The sequence below is a fragment of the Myotis yumanensis genome, unplaced genomic scaffold (assembly GCF_028538775.1).
Source record: "Myotis yumanensis isolate MYYU_CA2020_CCGP unplaced genomic scaffold, mMyoYum1.0.hap1 SCAF_9, whole genome shotgun sequence".
NCBI classification, from domain to species: Eukaryota; Metazoa; Chordata; class Mammalia; order Chiroptera; family Vespertilionidae; genus Myotis; species Myotis yumanensis.
In genome coordinates, this window is record NW_027223760.1 from 30,359,420 (window position 1) to 30,374,557 (window position 15,138).

Here is a 15,138-nt window from a genome sequence, read left to right on the forward strand (position 1 = left end):
CTCCTGCATATCCTTTACTGGGGATCAAGCATGCAATCTTGGCATGTGCCCTTAGCAGGAATCGAACCTGGGACCCTTCAGTCTGCAGCCGACAATTTATACACTAAGCCAAACAAGCTAGGGCTCCTTATATATCTTGGATATTAACCCTTTGTAAGATGTATCATTGCCAAATATTGTGGGCTCCCTTTTCATTTTATTGATGGGTTCTCATGCTGTGCAGAAGCTTTTTATTTTGATGTAGTCCTATTTGTTTATTTTTCTGCTTAGTTTCCTTTACCCTAGGACCGTGATTGGCAAACTGCGGCTCGCAGGCCACATGCAGCTCTTTGGCCCCTTGAGTGAGGCTCTTCCACAAAATACCACATGCGGACGCGCACTGACAGAGCGATTGAAACTTCGTAGCCCATGCGTAGAAGTCGGTATTTTGTGGAAGAGCCACACTCAAGGGGCCAAAGAGCCGCATGTGGCTCTCGAGCTGCAGTTTGCCGAGCCGCAGTTTGCCGACCACTGCCCTAGGAGATGTATCAGTAAACATATTACTAGGAGAGATGTCTGAGGTTTTGTTGCCTGTAATTTCTTCTAGTATTTTTAAGGTTTTACTGGAGGCCCGGTGAATGGATTCATGCAAACTGAAAGTAATTAGAAGATGGCCGGTGGGGTGGGACTGGGCTAGACGGGCCAGACACACCTTGGAGCCAACCTCCTATGGTCCCTCCCCCGCCAGCCGCAACTGGGGAAGCGCTGAGGCTTAGAGGGCATCTGCTGAGTGAGCGGGGTTTCTTCAGTAGATGGGGTCCCTCAGCCAGGCCTGCAGGGATCGGGCCGAAACTGACAGTCCGACATCCCCTAAGGGGTCCTGGAGTATGGGAGGACACTCTGCAAAGTTGCTGTTGCTTGGAGGTTCCTTTGTTGAGCGTCTGCCTCCTGGTGGTCAGTGTGCATCATAGCTAACATTCGGAGAGTCTACCCCTGGTGGTTATTGAGTGTCATAGCTACCGGTCGGACAGTCGAACAGTTGGACAGTTGCTTAGGCTTTTATATATATACTAGAGGCCCGGTGCACAAAAATTTGTGCACTCGGGGGGGAAGAGGGGGTCCCTCAGCCCGGCCTGTGCCCTCTCGCAGTCTGGGACCCCTCGGGAGATAATGATCTGCTGGCTTAGGCCTGCTCCTGAGTGGCAGAGGGCAAGCCCAATCCCTAGGTGCAGCCCCTGGTCGGGCTCAGAGCAGGGCTGATTGGGGAGTTGGGGCACCGCCCCCTGTCATGCACAGAGCAGGGCAGATTGGGAGGTTGTGATGCCACCCTCAGTCACGCTCAGGGTAGGGCTGATTTGGGGGTTGGGGCACCGACCCCTGTCACACTCAAGGCAGGTTCAATGGGGAGGTTGCGGCGCCACCCCCTGTGATGCACAGAGCAGGGCCAATCAGGGGGTTGGGGCGCTGCCCCCTGTCACTCACAGAGCAGGGCCCATCAGGGGGTTGGGGCACTGCCCCCTGTCACTCACAGAGCAGGGCCAATCAGGGGTTTGGGGCACTGCCCCCCCCCTCATCACGCACAGAGCAGGGCCCATCAGGGGGTTGGGGAGCTCCCCCCTGTCACGCACAGAGCAGGGCCCATCAGGGGGTTGGGGAGCTCCCCCCTGTCACGCACAGAGCAGGGCCCATCAGGGGGTTGGGGAGCTCCCCCCTGTCACGCACAGAGTAGGGCCGATAGGGGAGTTAGGGCACCGCCCCCTGTCACCCACAGAGCAGGGCCAATCAGGGGGTTGGGGCGCCCCCACTGTCACACTCAGGGCAGGGCCGATGGGGAGGTTATGGCTCTACCCCGTCACACACAGAGCAGGGCCCGTTGGGGGGGGGGGGGGGGTTGGGGCACCACCCCCTGTCACACACAGAGCAGGGCCGATCAGGGGGTTGGGACGCCACACCCTGTCACACACAGAGCCGCAGGGCGATCAGGGGGTTTGGGCGCTGCCCCCTGTCATGCTGATTTGGTGCCAGGAGGCCTCGTGGCTCCGCTGATCCCTGTGCTGGGAGGCATATTACCCTTTTACTATATAGGATAGAGGCCTGGGGGCCAGCTGGTTTGCCCTGAAGGGTCTCCTGGATCAGGGTGGGGGTCCCCACTGGGGTGCCTGGCCAGCCTGGATGAGGGGATGATGGCTGTTTGCAGCTGGTCACACACCCTTCAGGGTGGGGGTCCCCACTGGGGTGCCTGGCCAGTCTGGGTGAGGGGCTGAGGACTGCTTTCAGGCTAGGGGTTTTGACTGAAGCTCCCAACCACTCCTTTTTTTCTTTTTTTTTTTTTCTTCTGGGCCAGCTTTAGCTCTGGCTCTAGTTCTGAGGCTTCCGCTGCTGGTTTGTTTGCCGTTCTATAATCGAAACAATGTATAACTTCAGCTCTGAGATCCCAGCCGGCTATATTTGTTAGAATGTTTCAAACTGCCAGCTCAGAGTCCGGCAAGGCCGGGAACGTTGGAATCTGCAGTCACTGGAGCAAGCAAGCCTCAAGTTCGCTTCCAGCTGCCTGGCTGCCAGCCGCCATCTTGGCTGACAGTTAATTTGCATAAGGATACGCTGATTAGCCAATCGGAAGGGTAGCAGTCGTACGCCAATTACCATTTTTCTCTTTTATTAGTGTAGACTATAGGCCCTGTGCATGAAGTTCAAGCACCTGTGGGGGGCGGTCCTTCAGCCCGGCCTGCATCCTCTCATGGTCCAGGAGCCCTTGGGGGATGTCCAACTGAAAGCCAAGGGGGTTGGGCCCTAGGCGTCAGTCAGACATCCTTAGCGCTGCTGCAGAGGTGGGAGAGGCTCCCACCACCACCACTGCACTCGCCAGCCCTGAGCCCAGCTTCTGGCTGAGAGGCCCTCCCCCTTTGGGAGTGCACTGACCACCAGGGGGCAGCTCCTGAATTGAGTGTCTGCCCTCGGTAGTCAACGTGCGTCATAGCAAGCCATCGTTCCCCCGTTCGGTTGATTTGCATATAAGCCTTTTATTATATAGGATAGAGGACTTATATTTACGTATTTTATCATAGAGCACAAATTCTTTATTGAGCTATAATTCACGTACCAAAAGTTCACCATTTTGATTAAGTAATTATTTGTATATTCACAAAAGTTGCATGACCATAGCCACTACCTAATTTCAGAATATTTTCATCACTCTAAAAATAAAAAAATCCGATATCAATTGAAGAGCAATCAGAAAAATAAAACATCACGATTAAAATGAAAACCAATGGGAATAAAGAATGTATATTTACAGGCAGCTTTGCAGGAATAAAGCTGTAGAACTTTAAAGAACTTATAATACAATTCTCCTGAGGAACCTAAAGAAAAAAAGATACTGTTTCTGATTTCACCCTCTCCCAGACCTCCCCTCCTTCCAGCTCCCTACTCAGTCTCTTTCCAATTTCTCCAGGGATTTTCAGTTCCCCAAATCACCAGCCACTTATGCCTTATGATTCCAAGGGGCCGCATGGAGCCACTGTCCCAAAATATCAACCTGAAGCTTTTCACTTTATTATAGCTTTACAATTCTGATACCTAAAGATTTTATTATTACAGTCTCACATTAGAGTAAAACCTTAAGCCTTAAATAGTGCTCTCCAAATGTTTCCACAGAGGAGTAAACTTGAATTCATATTGTCAGGACCTACACCAAAGCAACCTGTCCAAAGCCAGAAAGACTTTTGAAAACTGACTTATCTTAAAATTTTTTAAACTTTTACATTATCTGCATGATTTATCCTTGTTTGTTTCTTGCAAGAATGAGGTTTTTAATAACCACCAAGAAAAATGAACCCCAAAATTTCCTTCTAGGAAACATTTAAACCTGTTGCAATATCTATCATGTTGGAAAAATCACACTGAATTAAATCAATTATTTCATAAAGTTAGCATGAATTAAAATTTACAAAATACTTAAACAGTACCTATTATAAAGCTAGTACTATATGGGTTTTTTAAATTAAAATATAAAAAAAACCCAGAATTTTCACTGACATTGGGTGGCAGCAATACCACCAAAGGGGCCCACAGTAACAACAAAAAACATTTTCCCACTATGCTCTCCACCTGAACATTTCTCTTGTCTTGCTTTCAAGGCTAAAAAAATAAAATGATTGCCTGACATCTATATAAATAAAAATGTAAATGTTCGTTTTTCAAAATCTTAAATCTCTGAAAGTTCTTCACCGATTGCTTTGAAATTTTGAAAGTATGTTGCATTCGAATACTCGCGTGTTTTTATATACCTATTATATAAATGTCACAACTGTGACAGGTAAAAACATGCCTTTTTGAAAAGCAGCGCCATCTGTTGGACATAAAAGCAACACACGCTATACTAAATATTTTACGCAATCTCTATATCTGCACAGACAATGGAACAACAAAAAATATTGTATGCCCACAAGCATTGTGAAATTAAACATATTAGGAATGTGTGCTTTCTCTTTTCTTTCTTTCCATTTAACCAGACTGAGCCACAGCAACTCGTGGCTGGGTACAGCTAATAATAAATAAAAGATCAAGATCACATTTTACTAATTTTACTTGCCCTTACTTGTGGCAAAAAGGGTAGAACTTTTATTCCCACTGAAATCTTTCAGCAAATTTGATTCTTCAAGATGTACTAATTTATCCTGAGATGCTTACTACCCCTCAGCAACTTATGTGTACAGACTTTAAAAGTACACATGCTCCTACTTGATAATCCAAGCCTTATTCTTTCATTACCTAACTCTTTCAAGAATGAGTAATTTATTTTTCTTTTTTTTCTTAAGCTATCTAAGTTTATCTTATTAACTTTTTCCAAATATATATATATATATACACACACACACACACACACACACACACACACACTAGAGGCCCACTGCAGAAAAATTTGTGCACTCAGGGAAGGTTGCTCAGCCCGGCCTGTGCCCTCTTGCAGTCTGGGACCCTTCAGGTGATGACAACCTGCTGGCTTAGGCCCGGTCCCCAGGGATTGGGCCTAAGCTGGCAGTCAGATATTGCTCTGGCAGCCCGGGAGCTCTGGGGGGATGTCAACTTGCCAGCGAGGAGCAGGCCTAAGCTGCAGTCAGACATCCTTAGCACTGCTGAGAAGCGGGAGAGGCTCCCTCCACTACCTCTGTACTGGCAGCCATCAGCCTGGCTTATGGCTGAGCAGAGCTCCCCCTATGGGAGCACACAGACCACCAGGGGGCAGCTCCTGCACCAAGCATCTGCCCCCTGGTGGTCAGTGTGTCAGAGTGACCAGTCATTGCCATTCGTTTTGCTTTTAGGGTCAATTTGCATATTACCCTTTTATTATATAGCATAGAGGCCTGGTGCATGGTGGTGGCCTGCTGGTTTACTCAGAAGGATGTACCGGATCAGGGTGGGTGTCCCGTTAGGGTGCCTGGCCAGCCGGGGTGAGAGGCTGAGGGCCGTTTTCAGACTGGCCACACCCCCTTGAAGGTGGCGGTCCCTACTGGAGTGCCTGGCCAGCCTGGGTGAGAAGCTGAGGGCCGTTTTCAGGCTGGCCACACCCGTTTCAGGGAGAGGGGTCCTGCTGGGGCGCCTGGACAGTCTGTGTGAGTGGCTGATGGCTGTTTGCAGGCTGACCACAGCCCCCAGTCAAACAAGCTCCCAGTGGAGGCTGGCTGGAAGCAGATATCTGGCATTTATTTATCTTCTATAATTGAAACTTTGTTGCCTTGAGCGGACGTCACAGCTGGCCAGGGCAGGCGGGAAGCTTGTCTTCCTCCATCACCGTGACAACCAAGCTTCCTGCTTGCTCCTGCTCTTTGGCTGCTGGCCACCATCTTGGTTGGGTTAATTTCCATATAGTCACTCTGATTGGCTCGTGGGCGTGCTTGGGGCAGAGCAGAGATGCGGTCAATTTGCATGTTTCTCTTTTATTAGATTAGATATCTATATAATAAAAGCCCAGTGACCGTTATGGTGAACCGACCAAAACGGCCAGTCGCTATGACGTGCAGTGACCACCAGGCGGCAGACACTCAAGGCAGGACCTGCACCCTGGTGATCAGTGCATTCCCACAGTGGGAGTGCTGCTCAGCCAGAAGCTGGGCTCACGGCTGGTGAGCACAGTGGTGGTGGCAGGATCCTCTCCCGCCTCCACAGCAGCACTAAGACCAAGCAGTAAGGAATGTTCAGGCAGGAGGTAAGGTTCGAGCAGGCAGGCGGTTAGAAGCTAGAGGTCCCAGAGTTCAAGAAGGTGCAGGCCAAGCTGGGGGCCCCCCACCCGCACGAATTTCGTGCCTCAGGCCTCTAGTATATATATAAAAACCAAATGTGGAAATTGTCCCCTCGGGAGTTCAACTGGGAGACTGGGAGTTTGATCGCTCACTATGACATGCACTGAACACCAGGGAGTCATGCAGAATGAAGGAAGGACCCAAAAAGCAGCCAGCAGCTGGGGAAAGGAGGCCCTGGCAGGCAGCTGGCAGCCAGGGAAGGAAGGCCCTGGCTGGCAGACGGATGGCCCTGATCGGCCCTTATCATTGGCCAGACCTAAGGATCTTACCCGTGTACGAATTTTGTGCACTGGGCCTCTAGTTGAGATATAATTGACATATAACATTATGTGAATTTGTGTGCAGCATGTTCATTTGAAACACTTATAGATTGCAAAATGATTAGCACCATACTGTTAGCTAACACCTGCATCTCTTCACATCATTACCATTCCTTTTCTTATGGTGAGAAAACATTTAAGACCTATTTTCTTAGCAACTTTAAAGTATACAATAGAGTATTATTAACCTGAAATAGCATGCTGTATATTAGCTCCCCAGAACTTACTCATCTCATAACTAGAAGTTTATACCCTTCGACCAACATCTCCCCATTTCACTCATCGTTAGCTGTCTAATTGTTGGCCTTGTTGTGGGATAAGTCTGGGATCTCATACCCTGCTGTGTTGGTGACATTATCGTTTAAAATAGACATCCAGTAACTTCTTAGTAGGAACTGACAAAATTTCCCTGGAGTCTGAGTATAACCAAATGAGAACAAAAGACCAGTAAATCTAAATCTTTGCAATAATTTAAAACTTCACCAGCTTCTGCACTGCCCGTGACATTGTGAAGGATCCAGTGAAGATGTCCACACAATCATATTTCTTGCTCAAATGAAGCACATCCTTTATCAGAGTGACATGAAAATAAAGGGGCCAGGTCAGCACAACTATTCAGGTACATGCTCCCTAGTTACACAGTGAGGAAAAGTTTAAGTACTGAGAGTCAATTAGGAAATTAGCACTGCACAGAGGAAGGCTTGTCTCCAAATTAGGTCCTCTGTGGTTCAGGTGAATCTTAAAGTCTCTGAATCTTTAGGTCCATTATTCTTATTTTAAAAATAATTTTTTATCTTTCAATTACAGCTAATATACAATATTATATTAGCTTCTGGTGTACAACCCAGTGATAAGACATTTATATAACTTACAAAGTGCTCACCCTGATAAATCTAGTACCCATATGAGACCATACATAGTTATTACAATACTATTGACTATACTAGAGGCCCGGAGCATGAAATTCATGCACTCGAGGGGCAGGGGGTGGAGGGGTCCCCAGCCTGGCCTGTGCCCTCACACAGTGTATTATCCCCACAACCGATCTCCCCAAAGAGGTAGGCCCCACCCACCCATCCAAAGCTCCTCAATGGATTTCCCCAAAGAGGTAGGCCAGAGCCAGGGGTCCCGCCCTTGGCATCACCTCGTGGAGCCACGGGACCTGCCTCAGTGCCATGCACACAGTGTCAAGTCCCCACCCACCCACGCGCATCTGCTGCACACCCAGTCTCCTGGTGATGGATGTTACAGTGTGACAGCGTGAGGGTGTGACAACCACATAGGCTTTTATTCGTATAGATTCCCTATGCTATGCTTCACAACCACATGACTATCCTGTTACTACAAATCCAATTTGTACTTCTTAATCCCATCATGTTTTTCACAGATCCCCCCAACTCTCCTCCCATCTGGCAACCATTCAAATGGTCTCTGAATCTGTGAGTCTTTATCTGTTGCTGCCTGTTGATTTATTTTGTTTTCTAGGTTACAGGTATAAGTGAAATCATATGACATTTGCCTTTCTCATTTTGTCTTATGTCACTCAGCACAGTTTCCTGTAGGTCCACCCATGCTGTAGCAGATGGCAATATTTCATTCTTCTTAATGGCTCAGTCATGTTCCATTGCATATATACACTACTTCCTTATCCACTGACCTACTGATGGGCACTTGAGTTACTCCCATATCTGGGCTATTGTAAATAATGCTGCAATGAACAAATGGATACATATTCTGGTATTATATTCATTTTTAAAATATTTTTTTTATTAATTTCAGAGAAGATGGAAGAAGGAGAGATAAAACATCAATAATGAGAGAGAATCATTGATCAGCTGCACGCCCCCCACTGGAGATCGAGCCTGCAACCCGGACTGGAATAATGTGCCCTTGACTGGAATCGAACCCAGGATATTTCAGTCCTCAGGCTGATACTCTATCCACTGAGCCAAACCAGCTAAGGCGGTTCTGATATTATAGTCTGATAAAGTTATACTATGGGTGTCAAGAGTTATATCAGCTTATCCTATACTCAGATGAAACTTCAGCATAAACATTTTTATGCAGTAAAATGAATGAATGTATTGTAAGGAATAAAGAGCAGTACCCTTTTCGTTGAAAGAGAGTGGATGTCATTAATTATCCTTTTTATTCTTTCAGCTGTGGGGTACACATTTTGAGCCAGAGAGAGTCCTCCCATGCCTGCAGAAGACACTCCAGGACCTCCAGCTAGATTATGTTGATCTTTACATCATGGAAACGCCCATGGCTTTTAAGGTGAGTGCAGACACCTAAAAGTTTGGCCTCTGCTCTTTGGCAGCCATGAGCCAGCAGCCATGTGCACAAAGCTAGTTCATTACTTAGCACCACAGAATGTTATCGTTTTGTTACTGTAGGTCAGACAGCACTGACCTAACCTAACAGATGCCCAGAAAGATTATGTGTAACATACTCAGGCTTGGATCCCATGGCTCTTGATTCTAAACCCAATGCACTTTTTATTACATCATGTCTTTACAACTGTAGTTTAAATTCTCTCCATCAATCCATCACATAGTCACCTAACGGTGCTCCATATTTTAATTTTCCAGCATCCAGACACACCCTTCTTCCCACTCATATAGACTTGAAAATATCTCTGCATGACAAAACGCAAAATAATATATACAACTGAAAACTTACTCACCTTCCACCCCCAAAAAGGGAAATAACCCAAAGAATGGTCAGGTTTTTGGGGGGTCAGCAACAAGATCATGGTGATAGCTATTCCTCTGGTTCAAATGCACTTCTTCCTTAAACTTCCTCAATCTATGTACTCTGTGTTAATTTAACCACCAACAACACATCCCTACTGCTTTCAAATGTCTCCAAGAAAGGAGAGACTGAAAATGAAACTGGTCATTGAGGTGCCCAGATTTCCTTCACACAAGCAACCTGGCTGCCCCTGTTCTGTTCTCTGGAAGCTCTTTCCTTAATGACTCTTCTCTATGGTAACATCCAAAAGGGACTTTGGGAAAGATTCCCCTCTTGCATTCTTCATACGAATTTGCAAGCTTCACAATGGCCTTCGTTAAGCAAAGACTTTCAATGGCCAGTTTGGGATTTCGTGGACAGTCAATATCCCTTAAAAATTTGCTTGGCTTTCAGTAAATTCACATTCAGTCAGCTCCATTAAAGAGTAATTAAAACTAGAAATCTTCCTGTATCGAATCTTTAGCCTGTGGTTTCTGGATCTTAGTAAAGAAATATCCTATCCTCCTCATCTGATCAGTCCTTAGCTTAATGCCCCTTCTGACTTGAAATAATACAAAACAGGGAGGCACAAGTCATGCATTCTTTGCACCCAGTCTCCATCTCATTGGATGGCGCTCCTTTGTTGGGTGTGGCATCATTGGCCTGAGATCTTGTCTTCAGAGAGAAATGGACAAGGATTCTCCCAAATTCCAATTTTATTTCCCTCTAGGATTCTTACCTTCCTGTCTTGGCTGACACAGACTTTTCTAACTCTAGAAGGCTCAGAGCTGAACTTCTGCCATTTGGGGAGGCATCTAGAAGCAGAAAGTACCTGTATTAGCAAAATATGATCTTACCATTCATCTTACAAGCCAAGTAGCAATAAACACATTTATATTTCTTCAGGACCTGAGTGAAGACTGCAAAAATGGCCAAAAAACTCTAACACCCAATGTTTTCCTACTAAGTGCCCTAAAGCTCCAATCGTAGTATGCCCGTTGTCAGAGTCTCAAGACACAACAAGGCAACAATTTAACAAGATGCCATGCTATTGCATAGCAAGAATATCCAATTCTCAGCTGGAGAATCCTCACTATCCACAATCCCATACTGACCTGGCCAATTCCACACTCTGTTCATTACTTGCCATACCCAACACCTTTGTTTTAGTCAGAACTCTTGTTATAAATGGCAGAAACCCAACTCAAATTGGCATTAGCAAAAGAGGGAACTGAGAATTCCAAGGCTTTTCTAATTCCAAAGGACTGGATCCAGAAGTTCAAACTATGTATCTACACTCTGGCCCTTTCTCAAAAATCTCTTTCTATATGAGGGCAAATGCCCATTGATATGCCAATCCTTCCTTATCAAAACAACTTAAGAATTCAGAGGAAGAGCCCGGCTGGCGTGGTTCAGTGGATAGATTGCTGATCTGCGTACTGAAGGGTCCCAGGTTCAATTCTAGTCAAGGGCATGTACCTTGGTTGCGGGCACATCCCCAGTAGGAGGTCTGCAAGAAGCAGCTGATCCATGTTTCTCTCTCATCGATGCTTCTAACTCTCTATCTCCCCTCCCTTTCCTCTCTGTAAAAAAATCAATAAAATACTTTTTTGAAAAAAAGAATTCAGAGGAAGAGAAACTACACATTAAACCTCATAAAGAAACAAAGATCAGCCTTGCTTGGGTCACATAAATTTTGCTGACTAATCTTTGTGTAAGGGCATTGGTGTCTGACATCTGTGGCCAAGAATTGGAGCTGGGTCAGCCCACACAATGTGCAATGAGCTTCTCTCTAAAAGAAGGTTAAGGATAGTAGAAAGCAAAATAACCGATTTCCACTGCACTCATTAATCAGAGCTCACGTAGCAAGCATGGTGGTATGAAGCATGGGCTACAGATTCAGGGCACCTTGTTTGCATCCCAGCTCTGTCACATGTGAGCCAGATGACTTGGTCAAGTTATTACCTGATCCTTTCACACATCACCTAAACATGGTCCAGTGGAAAGAGTATGAACTTTGGAGTCACACAGAAGAGGGACTGACTGTCAGCTTCATTGGGTATTAGCATATTGTCTTTGATATTCCTGAACTTTCCTTCAATTTCATGATTGGTAAATTGGAGATGATACCAACTCATTTGCCAAGTATTGTGAGGAGTCATTAGTGTTATATATGTGAAATTACAGACACAGTGCCTGACATTTTATAGCTAATAAAATGTTATAAAATCTTCAGGTGGAAATATATATTTCAATATACAGAATATCTTCAGTTCACAAAAGAAAAGGTTGAGGCCCCAGGCAATGAAATAGCTAACTCAGGTTTAAAATCCATCAGACTGAGACCAGATCCTGGATCCCCTGATGCCAATCCCATATTTGTGCTTCCACACTGTACAGCCCCTTCTCCCTCATGCTTTTTAAATGAGGAATGGCATTTTTAAAAGATAAATGAAGTTACCGATGGACAGGAATGAGAATCAATAGCATGGATTTTTAGAGGGTTGAATTATTCTTCTAATACTGTCTGACAGTAGGAGCAGGAGTAGAGGGAGAGAGACCATGGAATGATTCAGATGAGGGATGAGTAAGGTAGGCACAATGGAAGCTTAAGAGGAACATCATGGAAATAGCTAACATGAGCTCAGAAATGATAAGGACTTAATAAAAATAAGGGTACATAAAAAATATTTAACACAGTATATGATAGAGGCATAAAACCATTCTGAGCAGAAATAAAATTGGGAAATGCAAAAGGCAAGAAATAAGGAGAGAGGCTGGAGTGGAAATGTGGGCCATAGTGTTGAGAAGTACAATGAGTTTGGGAAGCAGAGACAGAAAGGGTAATTAACATGAATGATTATGTGGTATTGAGGAATAAGTGAGACAGGAGGAAAAAGAGTCAAAATTGTGTTTGCTAAGTTATCACGAGGGGAAAGTTTTGTCAGGTGAGATGCAGAAGAAAAAAATATATATAATGAATTTTGTCCAATGGCTTGATTTTCAATAAAAATTCCTATTATCCTAAAAAGACTTCAATGCTGCCAACCATACAAAATAGACACTATATCCTCATATTATTTGACTAGAGGCCCAGTGCATGAATCCATGGACTTAGGGGGTCCTTCAGCTCGGCCTGTGTCCTCTCGCAGTTCAAGACCCCTTGGGGGATGACAGTCTGCTGGCCACCACCGCCACTGCACTTGCCAGCCGTGAGCCTGGTTTCTGGCTGAGTGGCGCTCCCCCTGTGGGAGTGCACTGACCACAGGAGGCAGCTCCTGCATTGAGTATCTGCCCCCTGCTGGTCAATGCACATCATAGCAACCGGTCCATCTGCTGTTCCATTGATTTTCCTATTAGGATTTTATTATATAGAACTAGAGGCCAGATGCACAAAAATTTGTGCACTCTGGGGGAGAGGGAGGTCCCTCAGCCAGGCCTGTGCCCTCTCACAGTCTGGGACCCCTCACGGGATGACCACCTGCTGGCTCAGGCCCGCTCCCCGAGGGATTGGGCCTAAGATGGCAATCAGACATCCCTCTGGCAGCCTGGCGGCCCTCAGGGGATGTCCACTTGCCAGCAGGAGCAGGCCTAAGCTGCAGTCGGACACCCTTAGAGCTGCTGAGGAGGCAGGAGAGGCTCCCACCACCACCGCTGTACTGGCAGCCATCAGCCTGGCTTATGGCTGAGCAGAGCTCCTGCCATGTGAGAGCGCACTGACCATGAGGGGGAAGCTCCTGCATTGAGCATCTGCCCCTTGCTGGTCAGTGCACATCATCGCAACCAGTCCTTCAGCTGTTCCATTGATTTGCCTATTAGGATTTTATTATATAGGATATCTTTCAACAAAGTTGACCATTATCTCCTATATACTTTTTCTTCTTGTGACTTCTCTAATACCACCCTCTCTTGATTCTTTGGCAGCTTCTCTGCCAACTTCCAAATGTTGTTATGCCCAGAATAGTACTTCTATTCTCAATATTCTTGTCTTACTGAGCCACCCTGTGTCTATAAATGACTTCATATAGTTGGAAGGATTGATTTTTATTTTATATGTAAGGGCTACCAACTTTTGTCTACAGCTATGGCGTCTTTCTAAGCATCTTTCTGATACTTCTCTGTTCATCAGCCTTCTCGAATAGCCACTTGAACGTTTGGTCATTTCAAACTCAAAATATTCATAAAAAACTCTTGATTGCTAACCCAAACTCAGGAAATGATTACCACCATCCACCGCAGGAGCCTAGGAATCATCTTTCATTTCTCTCTATTTCATTTTCAAGCCCATAAGAAATGAGTCGCATGTTTACATACAGCCAAAAAAAGAGAAATCTGAAAGACAACGTTCCACACCAGCTAGCCTTAGTTGGGAAAGGATCACCCAAAAACCAAAAAAGGGGAGTTGACACTAGCTATGGTGTGAAGTAGGAAAAAGAAATGCTGAACTCCTGGAAATCCCCAAAATGAAAGGAAAAAAACCAGTGAGCAAGTCCGCCAGAACTGAGAAGTAACATGCCGTGCTCTCCTCAACTTTGGTAAGGCTAGACTGTCAAACACTGAGTCTCAACCTCTACTATTTTTGATGAGAAATTCTGTCATTAGGAGAAAATTCATGGCTTAAGAACAATAATCTGTTGATAAATAAAGGGAAAGTGAATGCCAGTACGTATAGGATAATAAGATTAATGTGTCACATATTTTGGAAAAATGAAAGAATTTTTGGACAGTCCCATAAAAGTAGTAAATATATATGTAAATATAATTTATTATATAATTATATAAACACTAGAGTCCCAGTGCCCAAATTCGTGCACGGGTGGGGTCCCTCGGTGTGGCCTGTGGGGATCGGGCCCCAAGCTCATGCCCCCTGCCTCACAGCCCCAGCTCACAACCCCATCCTTGCAGCTCCCACAGCCCCACCTGGCATCCCGCCTTGTCCTGGTGCTGCCCCATCACCTGCTCTACCATCCTGCCTGCAGGGCAATTGATTGGGGTTGGGCCACCTGCCCTGCTCCCTCAGCGCCTGGGAGCCGGGCAGGTGGCCCCACCCCCTGCCACCGCTACTGGTCACTGTCTGGTCACTGGGTGACAATCAGTCATAGCTGCCCCCCCCCTCACCCGGCTCCTCAATGCCTGGGAGCAAGGTGGCAGCCCCGTCCCTTGCCGCTGCTGCCGGCACTGCCTACATACCTGCTCCACCATCCCACTTAGGTCCCACTCTCGTCAGGTCCCATTAGGGCTGGTAGCGTCTCCACTGCCACCAGCTGCTACCACTGTGTCACCGACACCCACCATTTCTATGCCACTCCCTGGTTGTCAGGGCACATCATAACGAGTGGTCAAACTCCCGGTCAAGGGGACAATTTGCATATTAGGCTTTTATTATATAGGATATAAATAATTAAACTTGAATTGCTTTCCCAGAGCTAGGGTATATTGGCCTAAAGACAATTCAAATTCCATCATTTCAATTCCCAGATATAAATAAAATGAATTACATTTGTTTTTGTTTTACTTTCTCAGCCTGGAGATGAAATTTTTCATAAAGATGAGAATGGCAATTCGATAGTTCCCCAGACAAATCTGTGTGCTACTTGGGAGGTAAGTTCAAGTGGGCCTTGTATTCTTTCATTTTAAAAGACTATATTTTTGAATTGTGATCTGATTATTCCTATTTGATTTAGGAAGAGATGCAGCCTTTACCCTCCCAGTCCAAATTCTGGAGTCATGGAATATACTCTAATGAGTACAGCATTGCTTTCTAATGGGTGTCCCCTCTAGGTAACAGTTGAAGACCTGAAGGGTGG

General features: G+C 45.8%; 1 protein-coding gene across 2 annotated transcripts in view; it reads left to right on the plus strand.

Moving 5' to 3' along the window:
• The window catches only part of LOC139016881 (aldo-keto reductase family 1 member D1-like), a 45,842-nt gene that overhangs the window by 10,477 nt on the left and 20,227 nt on the right, over positions 1-15,138 (plus strand). For both annotated transcript variants that reach the window (XM_070425056.1, XM_070425058.1), the window contains exons 3-4: positions 8,759-8,875; positions 14,855-14,932. In XM_070425056.1, the coding sequence (XP_070281157.1) occupies positions 8,759-8,875; positions 14,855-14,932 (195 nt within the window). The remainder of the gene's footprint in view (positions 1-8,758; positions 8,876-14,854; positions 14,933-15,138) is intronic.